Genomic DNA, 22,991 nt, shown 5'->3' with positions numbered 1-22,991 from the left:
TAATACATGCAGAATATGCACTAAATAGTACTTTAATTTTGACGTTCTCAATCGTCCATTTGTTATACAAATTTTTCAAATGACCCAGTACCAAATACTGGGATTGTCTCAGTAAAATCAGGATGGCTGGTCACCCTGCTATTAGCACAACCAGTGTCTCGCCACTTTCTGAACAATCTTACAACAGAGAATTTTGATGGCACACTTTACTCGAAGCGGAGGGATGTCAGGCAATACTGAGGGGCTAGATTTCCCCTCCACTTCTCGTTCCACTGTGCTCAGATTCTGTGTAATCATCTCGACAATCATTCAGTGTAAGTGTAAATCTAGCCATATCTGCCTTTTGCAACTTTTTGATTGAAGATACAAAAGTGTAAAATATGAGAGTGGTACTGAAAGCCAATAAGCTGTAGTGTATGTATCTGGGACAGAATAATAAAAAAAATAAGATGTTTCAGTAGTATGGAGAACATTTGGCTTTGGATGTTAACAGTTTTAGGATCATTTATGAAAGTTTTTATGCATATGTGTTGTATATTTTTATTGCAGATGCGACTTCAACAAATACACTATGCAATTCCTTGTAAGACTTGGACAAAGCAAAGCTGCAATAAAGCAGGAGGACGAGGAAGAAGAAGAAATGGAAGTGGCAATGGAAGGGAATAAGGAGGAGGATGACAGTGACAATGACGACATTGTCAGTGATGAGGAAGAAGAGGAAGAAGGAGAAGAGGATGAGATGATGGAGGTTAATTCAGTGAAAGGTAAATCAATTTTATTGTATCTGTGTAGAATAAATTGTACAGGACAAGTCAAAGCTAAGGGACCAACACTTTTGCCATCTCTTGGCACTACAGTCTGGTAAACAGATCGCTAGCTCTCATGGATAACATTCTTTCAATTTCACAGGACTACAGTCTGGTAAGTGATCTCTAGCATAACTTGTGAATTATTTATTTAAGGAACTGGGGAGAATGGAGGTGATGTTCGGTCTCCTGAATTGAACAGAGTACTGTTTATCATCTTTCTGAAATGAGTTCATGCTGAACAGTATTGTGATGTTTTGGAGCATGTTAGGAAGTCTATTGAAAGGGAATGCTATATCATAGAGTGACTGTGTGTCCTAAAAATGCAAGGTCATTTATTGAAAATGCCACGAAAAGACAGATGTAACATTCACTCATTCATGGAGTTCTGCCCAAGGGCAGGTCTTTCACTGCAAATTCTCCAATCTTTCCTATTTTCCTGCCTTCCTCTTAGTCTCCACATATGATGCATGTTTCCGTGTATCTTAATGTTGCCTATCATCTGATATCTTCTTTTGCTTCGAATTTTTCTTCTGTTCACCATTCCTTCCAGTACATCCTTCAGTAGCCAGTTTCTTTTTAGCCAATGACCCAGCCAATTTCTTTTCCTCTTCCTGATCAGTTTCAACATCATTCTTCCTTCACCCACTCTTTCCAACACAGATTCATTTCTTATTCTGTCTGTCCATTCAACATGCTCCATCCTCCTCCATACCCACATTTCAGATGCTTCTAGTCACTTCTCTTCACTTCGTCGTAATGTCCATGTTTCTGCCCCATACAATGCCACACTCCACAAAAAGCACTTCACTAGTCTCTTCTTAGTTCTTTTTCCAGAGGTCCGCAAAAGATGTTTCTTTTTCTGTTGAAAGCTTCCTTTGTCATTGCTATCCTCCTTTTGACTTCCTGGCAGCAGCTCATGTTACAGCTTATAGTACACCCCCAAGTATTTGAAGCTGTTCACTTTTTCCATTGCCTCATTTCGAATTCGAAAGTTTGAAACAAATCTATAGAACAGAGAAACTACTTTTCCAATGTACTTTGTTAAGTTACTTATGGTCTTATGGATGTTTTCTTTATGAATTATGGGTAATTCAGTATAATTTCAATGCTTTTTATTGCCATATTTTTGTTGTTTTTAGAGTCTTTTTAGGCGCCTAAAATACCATTTTTTAGTGCCTTTAACTTTCGATGTCTAGCAATATATTACTCGTCAGCGACGTATTCTGTGGACGGGGAAAGGAACTGACCATTCTACCTCATCTCCTGGCTTAGTTGCCTCATGAGTAATGCCTTTTTGGTGTCAGTTATGAGTACAGTCCGGATTTTTATGTAATTGCATATTTTTTCCTTAGTATGTAGCTGTCTTAAAACTCAAAATGTTGATGATTTAGGCTAATTTAATTTTAGTGCTGCATATTTTTACATATTCCGTACAATATTATATATTTCAAGATAATGACGTATTTTTACATAAAATTAACATCCGTGTCATATGTCATTTAATTAGATAAGTGCCATGTATAGAAAATAATCATTATTTTAGCATAAACTGAAACGAAATAATAAAAATATTTACAATTTTGAACTCAAAGTTGTCAGTATATAACGGGATACAAATTTCAGCCTTCAGGATTGGACAACCACTCAGGTATAACCTGGTACTCGTTTCCCTGCTAATTCTGCCATCTTGCACTTCGTTCTTGATCCTGGAAAAACTTATGTGATTGACAGGTCTCACTATATAATCTCATGTCAGTCGATGTCTAAGCAGCTAAACTTTTAATTGTCTATTGTTACGTGGTGTTTACAGAGAAGAAGAAAAGGGCGAGTGTCTAGGATACAGGGCTGCAAATGGAGAAGATACGTTTTGTTATACTGGATGTGGCTTTACCTCTTATTCTAATATTCACTTGATTGCTTCGTAAAGATCTTACAGAATTCTAAAATTGCTTGTGAGGTGGTATATATCGATTGCAACTTGAGTTGAATTTTTGAAAGCATAAAAAAATTGGAAACTATCGGACTTTCACTTACGATATCGATAGACATCGTTAGTAATGTATAAAAAAAACTCATTCCTCTCCTTGAAATTGGAAATAATTAAGTCGTGAAAAAATTCGAAGCAGTCATTGAAAGAAATCGGAGTTATGTCAGTTTATTTACTGTTAGACACATCCTCAGTAGAGAAACGTGGAACCCTGTCAGGCATGTTGAAACTGATTTTAGAAATAAATAACAATTTTTTTACTCTCTGTACAATTTTGATATTACATATTTAGTAGAGTGACCAGATTCACATCGATAAAAAGGAGGGCATTGTTCTTAAAAAAAAAAAAAAGAGGACAAAAAATATGTATACTTAGATTTAGGCTTAGGCTTACATTAAACTTTAAATTAAATCAATATCTATTTTACTGGAAAATAATTATGAAAAACTTAATAATAATGATTTTACAGTTAGCTAGCTATGAAAGTCAAGGGAACTATAATAATTATTAAAGAGGACAGAAAATATCTATTTAGATTCACATTCGCACCTCGATCTCTCGATTTACTAGCTACCTCTGAGCAATTACCATAACAAGAAAGAGCAAAAAGAGTTATGATCGTTGGCAAAGAGTATATTCCGTCAATGCTGCTGCCACCTACTTAGCAAATTACTTGAAAAAGACGTCAAATCAGATAATTTCAAAATATCAGGCATACAAGTTATGAAAAGGAGGACATTTCTTGATTTTTAAAAATCCGCCCGGACCCCGGACAGAGGCCTAAAAAGGAAGACATATCTGAACAAAAGAGGATGTCTGGTCACCCTAATATTTAGTACATATTTTGAGGTTTTGTTACATATTTTTAGAATCAATATTAGATAAAAATCCAGACTCTACATATGAGGTTCCAACCTGTATTCGAACAGTTGACTTAATTACAACATGTCATAGGGAGAACCTGGCACCATAGTATAGTCCAGATCACCTTACTTAATACCCTAAGGGTGAAACCTAACCATTCTTCCTCTATTACTACATATGCTAGTGGATTATAGTGATTTTCTAGCTCTCAGGTTGGATTTTCTTTTACCAACTTCGTTTCGAATTTCGGTACTGATAAATACTACAACTGGCAGTTATTTTCTAACTGTTATGTTGGCAGCAACAATAATTTCAGTTTGCAGTAAAAGAAATTATGAAAATGCAAGTAGGTAAATATATTTTTAGGTTAGGTCTCATTAATCGTAAACTGTTTAGTCAAAGCAATGAATTTCATGTTGCCAGACAAAATAGATTTTAATATTAGATCATACTAATCCTGTTGTTGTTGTTTTCTAATGCCAGGCGTTTGACAATAAAGTAATTTGACCTCTTGCACTCCAATATTTTTCAAAGATATTATCATGGCCAGCCACTGAAGCACAGATTTTGAGGTGTTCCGAATCCATTTCTTGGTTTGAGTTGCACAATGGGCAGTTAGGGGACTGATATATTCCAATTCTGTTGTTGTTGTTTTCTAATGCCAGGCGTTTGACAATAAAGTCATTTGACCTCTTGCACTCCAATACTTTTCAAAGATATTATTTCAGCCACTGAAGCACAGATTTTGAGGTGTTCCGAATCCATTTCTTGGTTGGAGTTGCACAATGGGCAGTTAGGGCACTGATATATTCCAATTCTATGCAGGTGTTTGGCCAAACAATCATGGCCTGTTGCCAATCTAAATGCAGCTACAGACGATTTTCGTGGTAAATCGGGAATTAACTGTGGATTATGATGCAGAGAGTTCCATTTTTTCCCTTGAGATTGTGTTATCAAATTTTGTTTGTTGAAGTCTAAGTATGTAGATTTAATAAATCTTTTCACAGAGTAATACGTAGATTTAGTAACAGGTCTGTAAGGAGCAGTGCTGCCCTTCTTTGCTAAAGCATCCGCATTCTCGTTTCCCAGGATTCCACAATGGGATGGTATCCATTGGAATACAATTCTTTTATTGAGTGATATTAATTGAGAGAGCATTTTAGTTATTTCTGCTGTTTGAGATGAAGTTGTGTGTCTAGAGACTATTGATAGAATAGCTGCTTTGAAGTTTGACAATATAACTGCATTCTTAAATTTATTGATGTAGCATAGAAGATTCCTGAGACTTTCACTTATTGCAATGATTTCTCCATCAAAAGTTGTTGTTCCATACACAAGAGATCTATAAAGTGAGAAGAGACAGCACGTAACACCTGCACCAGCACACATAATATGCGAGAAATTCAGGAGGAAAATACACTATATCATAAATTTTTTAACTATTTAGGAAACACCTCGCAACATAAAGATGAGATGTGGTAAATAAGCAAGACATTATTATTGTTAATACTGTATTATTATTATTATTATTATTATTATTATTATTATTATTATTATTATTATCATTATTATTATCATTATTATTATCATTATCATTATCATCATAATCATGATTATCATTATTATTATTATCATTATGATTATTATTATTATTATTATTATTATTATTATTATTATTATTATTATTGTCGTCGTTGTTGTTTCAGTTCGTCGCATTGTGATTTTACCCTCTTTGGTGATATCTGCTATTAGTTGGTAACACTGAAGAGACGGCCAAAGTAGATTTTTAGGAACTACACTTACGTGATCCTCGCTGTAGATACTGCATGAGACAAGCTGAACTAGTGCAATATAACCTTCCAATGAGTCACGTGGTTAATCTATAAACGTAAGATTATTTTGTATGTTACTGCATAAGTGAAGCACATAGTAGTTCATTTATACATTTATTTATCTATTTGTTACAGATATGGATTCTGATTCAGGAGACTGAAACTTGCCATTGTGCTGGAGAGATTATCAGGGGAGAAGAGGCTGTGAAATATGTACTACAACTTAGTGTTGTAATATTTAAGTATATAAAATAAAACTTTTATACTACATATGCTTTTTCTCTGAAGTTTAAAAAAGTTAATGCAATATTTAATCGAAAACATCACCATCAGCAACAAGACCAATACCACTACTATCACCAACAATAAGACTACCGCTACTATCACCAAGCACTGCCACTACTAAGACCATCACCATTATAATCAATATTAAAGACCACTGCACTACTACAGGCACCAGTAACATGACCATTGCAGTTGCCGATGACGAGCCCACCACCACTGCAAACTAATACCTGTTCCTTTCCTAGGACTTCTTAGTCTCATCCTGTTAATAAACTATCATGCAGATGATACTTTCCTATTGCATAGTTTGTGCACCAATTGAAGAGGCACACAGTAGCATCGCGATTAAGGTCTTGTGTTGCAAACCCGAAGGTCACGGGTTCGATCCCTGATGGGTCATCGCTTTCCTCCATTGATGTAATCCTTTCGGCCCCACTATAACCTTGGGGTTCACTCATTCTGTAAAGGTGCGTACACACGTAGCAAACAAACGAAAGGCAAACAAATGAATTTGCTGATTGAAATCGGAACGTGTGGACGACGCAGCAAAGGCAAACCGATCATTTGATTTGCCTTCGGTAGTGATCCGTCACTTGTCGGTACATCAAAGGAAGTTGGTATTCACTGTGGACAGGATTTGCCACTTGTTTGCAGTTTGTAGCAGAATGCAGCGATTAGTTTAATTTCACCAACAGGACGTTGAAACTCGAGTGCACTGAAGAAGCTGTCATCAAACTTATTGATGTATATAGGAAGCAGGAAATTTTATGGCCATATTTTACACAGCAATATTTCGAAGTATGTTTCTGAAATGAGACAGAAGTTGTGAAACTGTCCCAATTCAATTCCATGTAAATCATGAAGCAAATCAGTGTCTCTATATCGATTACGACTTCCGTAGAGTGGCGTCTGCCACCATCACCTTTTGTTTTTTAACTTTCCTTTTGTTAAACTGCCTATAATAATAACAACAGCTACACTTTCTATAATTATATCTTGTCTGCTATTACTGCTGATAATCAGCAAATGCGAATGTTCTCTGACCATTTGCTGATGATTTGTATGTTGCTCCGAACAGCGAATGAACAACGAAGTTTGGCTTCATCATTCATTCATTCATTCATTGTTCGTTCACTACGTTGTATGCACCTTAACAGAAATTAGTAGCAGGGGAATTTCCTTGGGAATAAAAGAGGCAAGCTGTAGAATTCATATCCTTACCGTATCTAATATCAATTGTTGCCTAAAACAGAAACCTTGTCCTCCTGATACTCTGTGGGCCTCCAATAAGGATAACTTCACCTTTACCTTTTGACTTACCAACTAAAATAACTACTGTCTCATGAAATAGTACTGTATGTTCAATGACTAGGACATACAACATTTTTGTCAATTTTGTTGCAGTTTTAAAATGTTTAACACTACTTTGATTTGATATACGATACATTTCATATCAACAATTACATCCATGTGATGTGGACCTCACAATTTTGTATCTGGTACCACTGTTACACTCAATATAATTAGAAACCTGAATTTTTAGCATCTGTTTTTTTCCAAGTTATTATCTATTTTTTTCCCAAAGGAAACTTTGTGCATTCTGCCTTTCAATTCTCAAAAGATAACATTGTGAACAGTTCAGCATTTTCCTCCTTCATATTACATGGTCTGTCTGAAACAACAGCACCATACTGTGATAAAACACGTTCACTGTCAACACTGTTTGTTGGTGCCCACAGTACTTGCAAACAACATTCTGAAAATGCTTTATTCTCCAACGGGGCAATTGCAAAATTTACAAAAAACTATCTTGGTGTCTGAAGCATATTCATGAACAATTATAGTTGTTCATCCCATTTTACGAAGGAGCATGTGTCTCACAAATTCAATCTACTTTGCCAATATAACTAGAATAACTACTCAATTCTGCTGTGATCTCAAAAGCAAATGGCTGAGTAAACTGACGCGACGCATTTTAGCCAAGCTCATATCGAATATAGAACTTGATAATCGATATTACGATATATATGTCAACCTCCGACCTTCATTATCAATATATGAAATTTATCAAATTGAGCAAACAGTTATTGTTAAAGAGATAATCGATCGACATGTTTGAGTATTTAAGAAGTGTATATATACTACTGTTTGTGAAAAGTGCAACACCCAGAAAGAATGCCACGAATGACTCCAACTCGGGGAGATGTGTAGAACAGTGCACCACCAATAATTGATTACGTTTCTAGAGATATGGTGTACACATAGGCCCAACAGTGATTTCTCTTGTGTCACCAGCAAGGTCAGTGTTATGCCTTGCTCAGTCGTGCAGAGCTTCCAAAGGAAGTGGAAACATGAAAGTTAGTGAAGGTGTGTCTCGTCAACGTGGAAGGGCGCAATATCAGCACGTGAGTGAGTTCGAACGGGCAGAATGGTTGGTCTCCGGGAAGCAGGTTTGTCATACCGTGACATTTCGGCTCGTACAGGGCATGCTGCTACGACAGTGATGCGTGTGTGGAACCAGTGGATAGAAGAGGGTCGTATGCAGAGACAAGCAGGTACTGGACCACGTAATGCGACCACAGCAGATGACCGCCATCTTGTCCGCATGGCTGTGCTGGACCGTACAGCTTCATCAACAGTGTTGAGTCGACGTTGGAGTACTGCAACAGGTGTGGAGCTGTATGCGTCAATGGTTTGTCGTCGCCTTTTGAGGGCTGGACTATGGATCGCATGTCGTTGTGTCGGCTTCCATTGTCCAGAAACCACCATCACCTCAGACTGCAATGGGCACGTGAACGCTGATACTGGCATGCTGAGTGGCAAAATGTAGTGCTTTTGGACGAGTCCCACTTCAACTTGTCCTGCAATGATGGCCGCATACATGTTAGATGCTACCATGGTGAACGCATTCTGAGAGTCTGCATTGTTGAGCGGCATAGTGGACAAACACCTATTATGATTGTTTGGGGTGCCATTGGATACAAAATGCGATCTCACCTCCCATGTATTCAGGGCAATCTGAACAGCTACCGCTACATTAGGGAGGTTTTAGAGCCTGAGGTACTGCCCCTCCTTCAGGCAACTCCACATGCCATATTTCAGCAGGACATGCCTGGTCACATGTGGCGAGGATTGTGCAAGCCTTCTTTGAAGAAGTATGGGTATCACTGCTTCCCTGGCCTGCACGTTCGCCAGACATGTCGCCCATCGAACATGTCTGGGATATGGTTGGTCGGCAACTTGTTCGTCATGGTCCTCCGGCACCCACACTTGACGCTTTGTGGACTCGCATACAAATTGCATGGAGGGAGATTCCCCAGCAACATATCCAGGCCTTCTTTGATTCCATGCCACGATGCTTAGAGGCTCTGATTGCAGAGCATGGAAGCTTCACACCATACTGAATCTCACGGTCACAGATCAGGTACAGTTCTGTAATTCTAATCATTTGTGTATTGTGATGTACCTAATATGAGTTGTCAGTTTCATTTCAGTCACATGTATCCTTCTTGGTATTGCATTTTCCACAAACATTAGTGTGTAATATGTTGTTGTTTTCTAATGCCAGGTGTTTGACAATAGCCATTTGATCTCTTGCACTCCAATATTTTTCAAAGATATTGTTATGGTCAGCCACTGAAACACAGATTTTGATGTGTTCCGAATCCATTTCTTGGTTTGAGTTGCACAATGGGCAGTTAGGGGACTGATATATTCCAATTCTATGCAGGTGTTTGACCAAACAGTCATGGCCTGTTGCCAATCTAAATGCAGCTACAGACGATTTGTGTGGTAAATCGGGAATTAACTGTGGATTGTGATTAGTGTATAACATATAATGTGCTTTTCGCTTGGAAAATAGCATTTTACTGATAAATTTATTTATTTATTTATTCTGGCGTAGTTAGGGCCATCAGGCCTTCTCTTCCACAACACCAGGAATACAAATACAATAATAGAAATAAACAGAAAAAAATACACTATTAAATAGCATTTTTCTCGTGATTTCGCAATTTGATAGGAAATTCGCATTTTTCTCATTTTCAATTCTGCTAGAAAATCGTGGTAAATCACCTTACAGATGAAGAAAAATACTTTCTAACCCACAGTTAAAAAATTCACGGATTTCGCAAATGCGAAATTTTCAGGTCCCTACTTATAATTTAGATTCATACCACTTACTTATATTCCCTCATTATTGTATTCTACTCTTTCTCCTACACTCATATAACTGTATCTTTTTTTTTTCTTCTTTTTTTTTTTTTTTCCTCTTCACTATTTGCTATAATCTCTTACTTCTGCCCCCATCTAAATTCTTCTATACTCCCGCTTTTAAAACCTAATGATTTAATTTAATTAATTCAAAATTGTCACTTTTACTACTCCTTTCGTGATTTCCAGTTCACTTATATCGAACTCACTCAGTGTACTAATAATACTTTTTACTAATCTTTACTGAGCCATTATTCAATAAGTTCGTTATTATGTCTGTTTTTTGTGTGGTTCATATTTTCTTATCTCACTTATTTTCTTCATTCTAAGCTTCACTACCTAACTACCTTCTCCACCATACTCTTCGCCTATTTTCCTTGTTCCTATGCTGATGGAGTATGAATGTAATTTTTTGACGTGTATAATGCAATTTAGTTACAAAGTTTTCACTATTACATACGAGGAAATTTATTAATGAAAAAGTATACTGACAAACCATGAGCATTATTTGTAGTTTTTTGAAAATGGTATTACATGATTCCCTAGATTTGGCACCAACTATTATTCTAATTACTCTCTTTTTGTAGTAGGAATATACTGTTACTATCTGTAAAATTTCCCCAGAATATTATTCCAAAACTCATTACCGAGTATGCAAAGTATATCGTTTTTAAGGTATTGATATTTACTATCTCTTGCATAGATCTAATAGCAAAACATGCTGAATTTAGTTTGGGGGTAATTTCTTTAATATGATATTTCCAATTTAACACATTATCGATTTGTAAGCCAAGAAATTTGGTTGTTGTTTCTATTAGGGACCTATTGTATCAGACGTTGCTTCGATTTTCATCTGCCACCACGCATTGAGCTTTCAGAATGTAAGAGGGGGCAGCATCTATGAAAACAGAACTTCGAGACGTGGGAAAAAAACATGCGAAGATCGTGCCAAGGTTACCAGCACAAACGTGACATGATTACTAGCGTCAGTTTGTCGTAAATATAGGTGTATATGGACTTTGTGGGCAGACTATATAATGCCGCGGGAAAATATTTTATTATCTCGAAATATAGATGCTCGACTTACGAAGGTCGACTATATTAAATAAATATGCTTGTTAAGTTTAAAATTCTTTGGGGAACGTTTTCGGATCTTTCTGATGATAATCTGTCAGATACTGAGCTACGGCTAATTTTCGGAATAAATATGAATGATAAAATTCAGTTTTTTATTTTTTACAAGAGACCTGTTCCAGAGTCTCTGCGTGTTAGCGATTGAGAAACAAGGAAGCGTTTTGAAGAGGATTACATATGCAAGTTTTTGTTGGCATTCATTTTAAGTGTTTTCTTTTCATTACGTAATTCTAAAATCTGGTTTCAAGGTCGCTGCTGTTACTAAAATTACATTTCATTGTTGATCTAAACTACATTGTACCACGTAGAGAAATTCCTTAACATTCATTCGTTAGTTTACACCGTCGTTCAGTCGTAAGTTACTTTTCATTATACCGCATTGGTTTGTAAGTCTGAATCAAGGGGAGGAATATAAGAAGGCGAAGGAAGGAAGAAAGAAAAGTAAATAGTCTGTGTGGATGTGTGACATGAACCTAAAAGGGAGAGGTTAAACTAAGGTGAAGAAAGAAGAAAAATGTTAAATGAGCACATAAATATTAAAGCACAGGTGTATATTACAAAATAACAAAACAGAATATTAAATGTGAACATAAATACTCGTAATAAAACACAAATACATAAATATGTAATATAATAAATAAAATATTAAAAGATCACATATACAACACAGAAGTACGCAATAATAAAATAGCTAAGAAGTTAAATATGTAGATAAATAAAAAAAAATATCAGTGTATTGTAATAAAATTTAAATGAACACATACATACAGGGCCCTTACTATACAGAATGTAAATAATATAAATTGCCAAAAATTACTGGTGGTAGAGCATAAATAACTGAAGAAAAAAGACAAATAATGGTTATCTTTAACTGTCAAGGTTTTCCCAGAAAAAAATGTGTTTTGTGTGTCTGAGTTTTTTGAGAGGAAAAAAAAAAAGAATAGACAGTCTTTATTTAGGCTGCTTTGACCGGTATGTACGCTGAAACAGTCGTTTGTTGCTCTGTTGTGTATTGGTGTGTTGGGCGCAAGGTCATTGCCAATGACATTTACGTTCTGTCGAAATGTAAACAAATAGACTACTATCAGTCTTGAAGACATTGCATTTTACAAATTAAAAATAAAATTATAAGAAATAATTAAATTTCAGTATACACTTGTTTAGTAGACCGATATGTTTTCTCTATGTACAAGTAATTTTGGCAGTGTATATACAGAGGTGTGAAAATTATTAGAATAATATTAATTTTAAAGGTTTTTTAATAGTTCCTTTACAAATATTAATTGAATTGTTGAATATTGGTATATATTACTATACTGATGTAGGATATATTTACTACTAACAATGCCGGAAAGCATTGTTGTACATTGGTATTTTTTTTATTTTGCAATTGTTATGGGAATTCAGAAATTATTATATTATGTTGGCGGAATTGGAAACATAAAAAATTATATACACAAAACAGATGTATACGTTCATTTGAACCTTCACAACAATGTAAACGCAAAGAACAATTTGTTTAAAGCATTTCTTAATTAATTTTTTATGTTTCCAATTTCGCCAACATTATATAATAATTTCTGAATTCCCATAACAATTGTAAAATAAGAAAAATACCAATGTACAACAATGCTTTCCGGCATTGTTAGTAGTAAATATATCCTACATCAGTATAGTAATATTATATACCAATATTCATCAATTCAATGAATATTTGTGAAGGAACTATTAAAAAACCTTTAAAATTAAGATTATTCTAATAATTTTCACACCTCTGTAGTTTACATTCTGATATGGCTGCCGTACCACGGGATCCATCTTCCAGCGATAGGTCGAGCATCAGCCGGAAAAATTCTGCTTACAACGGCGAAAGGAGAAATGGATTATGAAACCTACCTTACAGTAGATGTTGCATACAAGCTTCATATCGCGAGTATGTGTTGTCACTCGTCTAAGCTCAACAGCTGAAATTCTTATTTCATGCTCAATATTAGACTGAAGTTCCTCTAATGTGTGCGGAGTAGTGCGAAACTCTTGTCTTTCAAAGTCCACCATAAATAAAATAATGGTTAAATCTGGAGAGCGCGACGGCCACAAACAAATATTAGTCTTATGATCGAACACCTCACTCATTTTATGTAATGATTCTTGAGCCGTATGTGCGGTCTCAGTGTTTAGTTGAAATCAACCGTACAATTTTTCCTCTTCTGTCAACTGCCGAAGGAACAGCGTTAAGATTGTTTGATACCGATCCGCATTTGTCTCACGATAACATGGACCTGTTATTCTCCTTGCACTTATCGCATGCAACATGTAAATTTTCTAGCCATAATGGGGGATTTCATGCAGAATAACAGGTTTTTCGGAAGATCAATACCGACTATGGTATTAGTTGAGAGCCCCATTTAGAAGAAATCAAGATTCGTCTGAGAAGAAAAAGAGCTGCTGATCACCCTGAACTCAATTCAGAAACCAATTATTGCAATAATGCGCTCATTGAACCTGATCACCTCGCAAAGCTTGAACACGTGTGTATTCGTATGGTTTTTGGGTTCCCGAATTAGCTCTGTGATAGCACGTCTACCTCCAGACTAGCCGCCTCGAGTTCGATTCCCTGCCGGATCAGAAATGTTTGTGTAAAATTTATACCTCGGGACTAGAAGAGGTGACTGTGCACAGCTTCTACTCACTAGACTCTGTACCAATATGCCTGGGTTAAATCCCAAATCTCTCCGCAGTGCATATGAAGATAAGGCATATATGTCACTGTTGATAGTGATTCATCCGTTGGACGGGGACGTTAAACCTATGGGCCCGGTGATATTCAACAGGAGTTGGCTACGTGCTGGCACCGGGTTTCCCCTTCTCCCTTTCTAATTTTCAGCATCATCCTCCCCCATTCCCTACACTACACACACACGAACACTTACACATATACTCGCCCAGCACACGACATAACTCTCTCCACAGATACACATCATGCATAGCGTGGTCCACTGAAGTGATGTGCAACTTGAAAAATGGATCACAGCCCTGCCACCTATCCGCAATATGCGGAACCTGAATCACGCAAGTGAAGTGGGCAGGCATTAGATACACACATGTGTATGGTTTTTAACTCTAATGACATTGTTACATTTCTTGCAGCAAACTGAGAAACGTTTGTCTGTTGTGTACGTTTAGCTATTGATTTTTGTAGTGAACGCTCTAGACTGGCTCCGATTTCCTCCTATCCTGTTTTTCCTCCGTTAAAACTGTTCGTGTTCGGGAATGTTTTTGTCCGACATTGTGGTTCCGAATTTCATCACCATTCCTTTTTTTTTTTTTTTTTTTTTTTTTATGGGACATGATATTAGCATTCCGCTCGCAATAACAACTGAAAAAAAATCGCATAGCGTGTTAGGCTTGTTGCTATGGTAACAACCGCTGAGTTGCCAAATGCTATTTTGCACACCACAGTCTAGTACAGCGGGTGTCGTGATTACGTCGTGTAATCACAGACATTCAAACGGGTAGGAGGAGTTTCCTGTACATTGCTGTGTGCTTCATTCCCGTACTGAAAACAAGCAGTGGGGGTATCATGTCGCTCTACAAACTCTGTCACAGGTAAAGAAAGAAATAAGGAAGACTTCAGGGAGTGAAGGAGTACTGGATAAAGCAATAGCGGCATTATTAAGCCTATAAGAATCGGAGATTCATCAAATTCCAATGATTCTACTCCCGACAGCGAGAGCAGTGGCAGTAAAGTAGACATGGAGGGAAAGTGCCACTTCCCGCCGATTGAAGCCATCTGCTTTGAGTGGTGAGTACAAAATTATTGTTCCCTTATTGTTAATGTTAAAGTTCTGTATCTTAACAATGCTCCTTTTTATTATAGTTTCCGGACATGACTATACAGGGTGGAAGTGAAATAACCCTGCAGACTTTTAGAGCGAATAGCCTACCATATTGGTGGAAAGTTCATAGCTTCTCAGAATTTTTTTTTTCAAGTGTTTAACACCCTCTTACTCCGGAACTATTGCGAGTTAGATCGTGATTTTTGTCCATGTAGATAGAAAATCTAATAAAGAATCATTTATCCCTCTGTCATATTTCAATAACATGAGCGCTTTTCGTGTAAATTTAATTTAAAAACCACTAATTTTAAGCCACTGAACGATGCAACCACATCGCAACTTTGTAGCTAGAGAAGGAGGCGCGAGGCAGTTCACATATGCTGCGTTCGTTGACCTCTTACATCTTTATTACGATACGAGAATGTTAGCGGCGAGGTTTCCAAACTGCTGGAACTTCAAACTTAATTTTCTAATTAACCGTGCAGCTAATCACAAAACGTAATATAGGTTTTCTATTCATTTAAGTGTACCCTAGCGTCACTTTCAATCTGCAGGGCTATTTCACTTCCATCCTGTATATTATTGTTTTCACGAGTATCATTCTTATTTGTTAATCTGTCGTCTTTCTCCAGTGATTTAAAAATGACGAAACATGATTTACAATGTAGCGATAACATTCTGATATTTCTTAGCAATCTTGTTTTTGTTTACATTTTACTGCCGCTTCATTCGTGAGTATCTTAGTTTTTAAAATATAAATTCTGATGTAATGGCTCGTTTTATTGGGTCAGATGTGAAGAATATGCTATAATTTGTTATACTTTCTCTTTATTTTATGTATCACAGTTCTATGTAAAACATGAATCATTATACAGGGTGTATTTCATATCATATAAGGAAGAAAAAATGTCCTTACACTTTTTTTTCTAATTGCAACATTCAATTATTAAAGTTTACAATATTAGACGTTTCACAACGTTGCTGGATGGGGAGGAGGGGGTTTACAAGTACACAGTACAGCTCAAGCGGGTAATAATAATAATAATAATAATAATAATAATAATAATAATAATAATAATAATAATGATGTTTTATTTTCGCTGGCAGAGTTAAGGTTATAAGGCCTTCTCTTCCATTCAACCAGCCTTAATCAATACAATACATATTTAAATTACAAATATTTACACTACACTTAAAAGGTTATCCAGCAATATTCTTCAGTTTTAACGACTAGTAGACTACATATTTATTTAAATTTAGATAAACCTATAAGGTAAAGTAGTAACTTAATTTATGAGCTAATTTAATTCAATCAATTATAATTAATTTAATATTTGAGATAGCTAGTAAAATGATGAAAATTAATTTAATATAAGCTTACTAGGACTATGTTACAGAGAGAAAAAAAAAATATATATATATAAATCTAAAATATATTTCTATAATGAGAATATTAATGTAATTGCCATTAGAGGTTTTAGTTTCATTATAAGTAACAAATATTAATGAGCAATTAATCTGTTAAGTAAGAATTTATGTAATTTTGACCTAAATGAAGTTATTGTCCAACAACCCCTTACATCACTCGGAAGCGAGTTCCATTTTCTAGCAACTGAAACTGTATAAGATGAAGAATATAAAGATGTCTTGTGGTAGGGTATAATGAGTAAATTGTTATGATGAGATCTTGTACTTAGCTCATGATATGCGGATAAATTTTGAAAACGAGAAGCCAAGTTACAGACATACCGATACAGATGCTCTATTCTAATGCAGGGGCGGACCAGGACAACTGTTGTTTAAATAAAACGGGCAGAAAATACAAACTTTCAATCTCTTTAATAGAATATTATGGTAAATTTCCATTTGATTTTAAAATATTGTTCCATTTTTAATTGTATGTCTAAAAAAGAAACAATAATGGTTTACTGCACTAAATCACACGAACTTTTTTTCCAATGCAAAATTTTAATCTCTCCCGCTTCCGTAAAGCAGTATCATTGTTAAAGACATTTCTGGTTGTGTGATTTTCGAAACGGGGTAGAGACTCCCAGTTTTTAATAATCGTTGCGAAACTGCTACAAAAGTTCGCTGATTAGGTAACCTTCTTGCGGAAAACGTTGACGGTACATACTTCTTGCTGCGCTTTAATTTTAAAAGGTATAGTTAGTTTGATGTATCAGTTACGTAGCATTTTTGTTTTTCATGACAATGGGACCTTAGCGAAAAAAATTATTGTAATTTTGTCATAATATTGTGTTATTAGTATATGATTATATCTCGTGGTCAGAACATAGTACGAAATGAAAATATAAAAATTGAAAATTTATCCTTTGAAAAGATGGAAAAATTAAATTAACTTGGAGCAACAGTAAAAAAATAGAAATGACACTCTAGAAGAAATTAAACGCAGAATAAATATGAGAAATGCCTGTTATTATTCGGTTGAGAAGCTTATGTCATCCAGTCTGCTCTCAAAAAAGCTGAAAGTTAGAACAGTTATACTAACGGTTGTTCTATATGGTTGTAAACTTTGGACTATCACTTTGAGAGAGGTGCAGAGGTTAAGAGTGTTCGAGAATCAGATGCTTAGGAAAATATTTCAGGCTAAGAGAGATGAAGTTACAGGAAAATGGAGAAATTTAGCCTATACAACGCAGACCTGCACGCATTGTATTCTTCACCTGACATAATTAGGAACATTAAATCCAGACGTTTGAGATAGCAGAGCATGTATCACCTATCGGCGAAACTAGAAATGCATATAGAGTGTTAGTTGGGAGGCCTGAGGAAAGAAACCTTTGGGGAGGCCGAGATGTAGATGGGAGGATAATATTAAAATGGGTTTTAGGGAGGTGGGATATGATGCTAGGGACTGAATCATTCTTGCTCAGGATAGGGACCGACAGGGAGCTTATGTGAGGGCGGCAATGAACATCGGGGTTCCTTAAAAGTCTTTTGGATGTGTGTAGTATTGTGTTATTGAATACGGCTTGGATTTTTCAATTTTTAAGAGAGTTCATGACAATTTATTGTGGGCAAAAGATAAAGGAGTGTCGTATAAATGAACCAACATTTCCGACATAACGTTTTGAGCTTAATTGAGGAGCAAAGGCATTAGATCCCGCTAAAACCATTTGTACCGTTTACGGAGAGAACATCCTCGAGAAAGTACGGCACGAAGTAATGGTTTTCTCGTTTCAAGAAGAACCACTTTGACAAGACTGATTCTCCATGTTCAGAAAGATCGATTTGTATGAATGCAGTTTTAATACTTTAATTCACGACGTAATTCACGACGATCCACGTCATTCAACTTGGGAATTGATTAGTATGATGAGTAGTGACTAATCAACCATCGTACGACATCTGAATTCTTTGGGCAAAATTAAAAAGTTGTATGTATGGGATATGATACGTTTTAAGCGAAAACAACAAAAATTAGCACGTTACCGTTTGTGCTTCATTGCTTCGTTCAGCTCGTTAACATCGATCGTCTTCTCTCAGATTCTTCTGGTGACGAAAATTGCTGCCTCTATATCAACATCAAGAACAAAAAGAAATGGCTGCGCTCTATCAAAAAAGCAAAGCTTGTGTCCATCCACATAAGCGGATAGGACAAAGAAAGCGTTATCTGCTATGTAACCATCACCTCTGAGATTTAATGCCCACAACTCAGTCGCCTTGAGGCCGCGATTGAAGAAAAACGACCGGGAAGACTGCATAAAGTGATTTTGTAGCATCATAGGCTAATACTCGACCGCATACTGTTAGCATTACAAATGCCGTTATCCAAGACCTCGGTTGGGAGATTATTTCACAACCACCATATTTTCGTGATGTCGAATCTCCTGAAAGAACAAAGTTGCTTTTCAAAATTATTGGCTTGACGAGTTCAACTCCAAACCACCGGATTTTTTTTAAGGCGTGGAATCGAAAAACTACTAAAACTCTGGGATTCAGTCGTAAACAATGCGGGAAAATATAATGCTGATTATTTTATGTAAATAATTTTGGATTTAAAAAGCTATGAATTTATGCATAAACCTAATATTACATACTCTGTAGTTTGCTGATGAACAATTTGTAGATAAAATTATGATGATAGGCTATAGAATACGAGACGAAGAAACTTACATAAGAATGTGGTAAATGAGTTGTGTTGTTAATATGGACAAAACAATTAATTACTAGTACATGGCAATAGGGAGGTATGTAGGCCTATCAGGATTTGACTTTGGAAGATGAAATGAATTCAGCTAGTCACAGTGAAAATACAGCATCCTAGAGAACGTAGTCACTTCTAGACGGGAAATACACCACTGCTTATAAATACACCAATGTATAGGCCTACGAGCCAATCTATTAGTTTTTTCCTTCTTTTCGAAGCTCCAGAGGTCTCTCTTGTTTTCGAAGTCATTCATCACAAATTTGGCTCTAGGGAGCATGAATCGGAAAACTGCATTGAAATTTTAGAAATGAAAAGCAAAGAAAACTTAAACGAGTGTCACTTTACCACTGTACGTTTTACGCGTTGCGTAACAATTCAGTTTATTTGTCAAGTTGCGAATAACAATTCATCTAAGTACCGTCTGAAAGTCATAATGAAAGTACATTGAGTTCCTATGCAGACCGGTCCCAAGGAGTAATATTCCGTCTGCTTAATGACGGTAGTGCGAAGCGCCTGGCCCGAGGAAGTTAAGCGGTAAGGGAGGTATGTATGTATGTATTTATTCACACTGCAATGGGTATATACCCGGTGGCAGTGGTAACTAATTACACTCAATAATGGCAATAATAAACTTATTAATTAAAATACAATTAATAATAATACTAATAATTAATACTAATACTACTACTATTAATAATACTACTACTACTAATAATAATAATAATAATAATAATAATAATAACAACAACAACAGGGAATATACTAAATTAAATGAAACGATCACTTAAAATAACATTTGAAATATTCTAATTTGTATCTTAAAACTAAGATCGAACTAAAACCCACGAGTATATGTTCATATCTGCACAAGTACCTTTCAACATTACACTCATTTCGCTGTCAACTCACTCACTGCCCTGGAACTACGACACATTTCACTGATTCTATCCTGATTTCACTAACACTTCAAAACATTTCACTGTTCAAATTCTTTGCACTGCCACTATAAACTATAAAGCTTCACTGACAGGAACACGTTTCACTTACACAGCACACTTCACTGACACGACATACTTCTTCACTGATACAGCACACTTCACTGACACAACATAATTCTTCACTGATATAGCACTTCAATAACAACATATCATTAACACCCTTTAAATACTGTGTATAATTACCGTCTATTAGTAAGGTCCTTAAGCCTATTTTTAAATGCATTTTTGGTTGTTGGTAAAGCCTTTAGTAAGTCTGCAGGTAAAGCATTCCAGTCCCTGATAGTACGATTGAGAAAAGAAAACTTTCCAGTGTCCGTCCTCTGTCTTCTTTCCCTCAATTTATATGAGTGGTCGTTCCTTGAAGAGTAATTTGGCGGCTGCAACCTATTTTTTATTTCTCTCCAGGCAGGCTCACCTCTGTATGTTTTGAACAGTGCGCATAATCGAATTCGCGTTCTCCTGTCCGTGAGTGGGATGAAGTGGGGTCGGTCTGCGTAGGGAAGCGTGCGGCGTGAATGTACAGTACATCACACAGTGACTTTCAAATCATGAAGATGTTGTTGAATTAAAACCTGGCTGTCACTTTCAGACAAAATTATGTAATTATATGTTATAGTTCCGCCATTAAGAAAGTATAGTGTGCGCATAAAGTCCGTAATATACCTATAACATGTGTATGACAAAAGATGGAATGTACCTCTTAGGAGTCCAAAACATCAGTATGTGTCCTGTGGTCTCTGCATAGCCAAATGCGCTGCCTTGCTCTGTTCATGTTCATCACCATTTTTGGGGTCACTTTCTGGAAGGCTGAGTATTCCCCCCCCCCTAAAAAAAGACATTGTGGCTGTGAGAACTGCGTTAAATCGCTCATTCATCTGAAAACATATTTAGGTGTCGGGACATTGTTGGAAATTGTTGCAGCATCACAACATAAGCATTCACACATCTGTCCATACCGGAATCTGATAATTCATTAACTTTCAATGGATTCCAACATTTCACTTGCAGGTCTAATTTCATGTGTTTTTACTTGGCTGAATCTGATATTACCAACTCAGCAGCACGTTTTCGCGTGGATTTAACCGGCAATTACTGGAAAAATTCAGCCACACCTGCACAACCTTGTGAATTATCTTCCACTTCTCGGCATGTCGTGAACACTGTCCATTGCAAAATTCTTCTTTTCCCATTGTAATGTCTTCTTCGTCGATGCTGCCTTCTCAAACCTCACAACGAATTCAAGTCATCTGTGATATTTTTAAAGAGGTGCCGTTAATTTAACACTTATGCACCCACACAGCAGCTACCAAGCACTCCTCAACAATGCAATCACTTGTATCAGACTTCTCAATAATGCAATCACTTGTATCAAACTCAATAATGCAATTACTTGTATCAGATTCCTCAATAATGCAATCACTTGTATCAAACACAATAATGAAATCAGTTGTATCAGATTCCTCAATAATGCAATCACTTTTATCAGACTTCTCAATAATGCAATCACTTGTATCAAACTCAATAATGCAATCACTTTTATCAGACTTCTCAATAATGCAATCACTTGTATCAAACTCAATAATGCAATTACTTGTATCAGATTCCTCAATAATGCAATCACTTTTATCAGACTTCTCAATAATGCAATCACTCGTATCAAACACAATAATGAAATCAGTTGTATCAGATTCCTCAATAATGCAATCACTTTTATCAGACTCCTCAATAATGCAATCACTTTTATCAGACTTCTCAATAATGCAATCACTTGTATCAGATTCCTCAATAATGCAATCACTTTTATCAGACTTCTCAATAATGCAATCACTTTTATCAGACTTCTCAATAATGCAATCACTTGTATCAAACTCAATAATGCAATTACTTGTATCAGATTCCTCAATAATGCAATCACTTTTATCAGATTTCTCAATAATGCAATCACTTGTATCAAACACAATAATGCAATCAGTTGTATCAGGTTCCTCAATAATGCAATCACTTTTATCAGACTTCTCAATAATGCAATCACTTTTATCAGACTTCTCAATAATGCAATCACTTGTATCAAACTCAATAATGTAATTACTTGTATCAGATTCCTCAATAATGCAATCACTTTTATCAGACTTCTCAATAATGCAATCACTTGTATCAAACACAATAACGCAATCAGTTGTATCAGATTCCTCAATAATGCAATCACTTTTATCAGACTTCCCAATAATGCAATCACTTGTATCAAACACAATAATGCAATCAGTTGTATCAGATTCCTCAATAATGCAATCACTTTTATCAGACTTCTCAATAATGAAATCACTTGTATCAAACACAATAATGCAATCAGTTGTATCAGATTCCTCAATAATGCAATCACTTTCATCAGACTTCTCAATAATGCAATCACTTTTATCAGACTTCTCAATAATGAATTACTTGTATCAAACACAATAATGCAATCAGCTGTATCAGATTCCTCAATAATGCAATCACTTTTATCAGACTTCTCAATAATGCAATCTCTTGTATCAAACACAATAATGCAATTAGTTGTATCAGATTCCTCAATAATGGAATCACTTGTATCAGACATTGCTTTTACTTTCATCTGCCACCACACGTTGAGCTTTCAGTGTCAAGAGGGGGCAGCACCTACGGAAGCAGAATTTTGAGAAAACACTTGCAAAGGTCGTGCCAAGGTCACAAGCACAAACGTTGCATGATTGCTCATTCAGTTTGTCGTAAATATAGGTGTATACGGACTTTGTGCGCACATTTTAGTGTCCTTCGTTTATCTAGAAAACTCCTTCCATCCTGTGAATGCCTGCACAAATAAAGCAAATTCATATCTTTTCTCTC

The 22,991-nt window shown here is 36.0% G+C and overlaps 1 protein-coding gene across 1 annotated transcript in view; it reads left to right on the top strand.

The window, feature by feature from the left end:
* Positions 1 to 5,763, top strand: part of LOC138698391 (periodic tryptophan protein 2 homolog) — a 77,665-nt gene extending 71,902 nt beyond the window's left edge. The window contains exons 18-19 of the mRNA XM_069824263.1: positions 550 to 764; positions 5,629 to 5,763. Of these exons, the coding sequence (XP_069680364.1) occupies positions 550 to 764; positions 5,629 to 5,654 (241 nt within the window). The 3' untranslated portion in view covers positions 5,655 to 5,763. The remainder of the gene's footprint in view (positions 1 to 549; positions 765 to 5,628) is intronic.
* The last annotated feature ends 17,228 nt before the right edge of the window (positions 5,764 to 22,991 follow it).

The sequence above is a fragment of the Periplaneta americana genome, chromosome 4 (genome assembly GCF_040183065.1).
Source record: "Periplaneta americana isolate PAMFEO1 chromosome 4, P.americana_PAMFEO1_priV1, whole genome shotgun sequence".
Classification (NCBI taxonomy): Eukaryota; Metazoa; Arthropoda; class Insecta; order Blattodea; family Blattidae; genus Periplaneta; species Periplaneta americana.
Note: the sequence above shows the minus strand (reverse complement) of the source record. Positions and strands in the feature narration are given on the sequence as shown.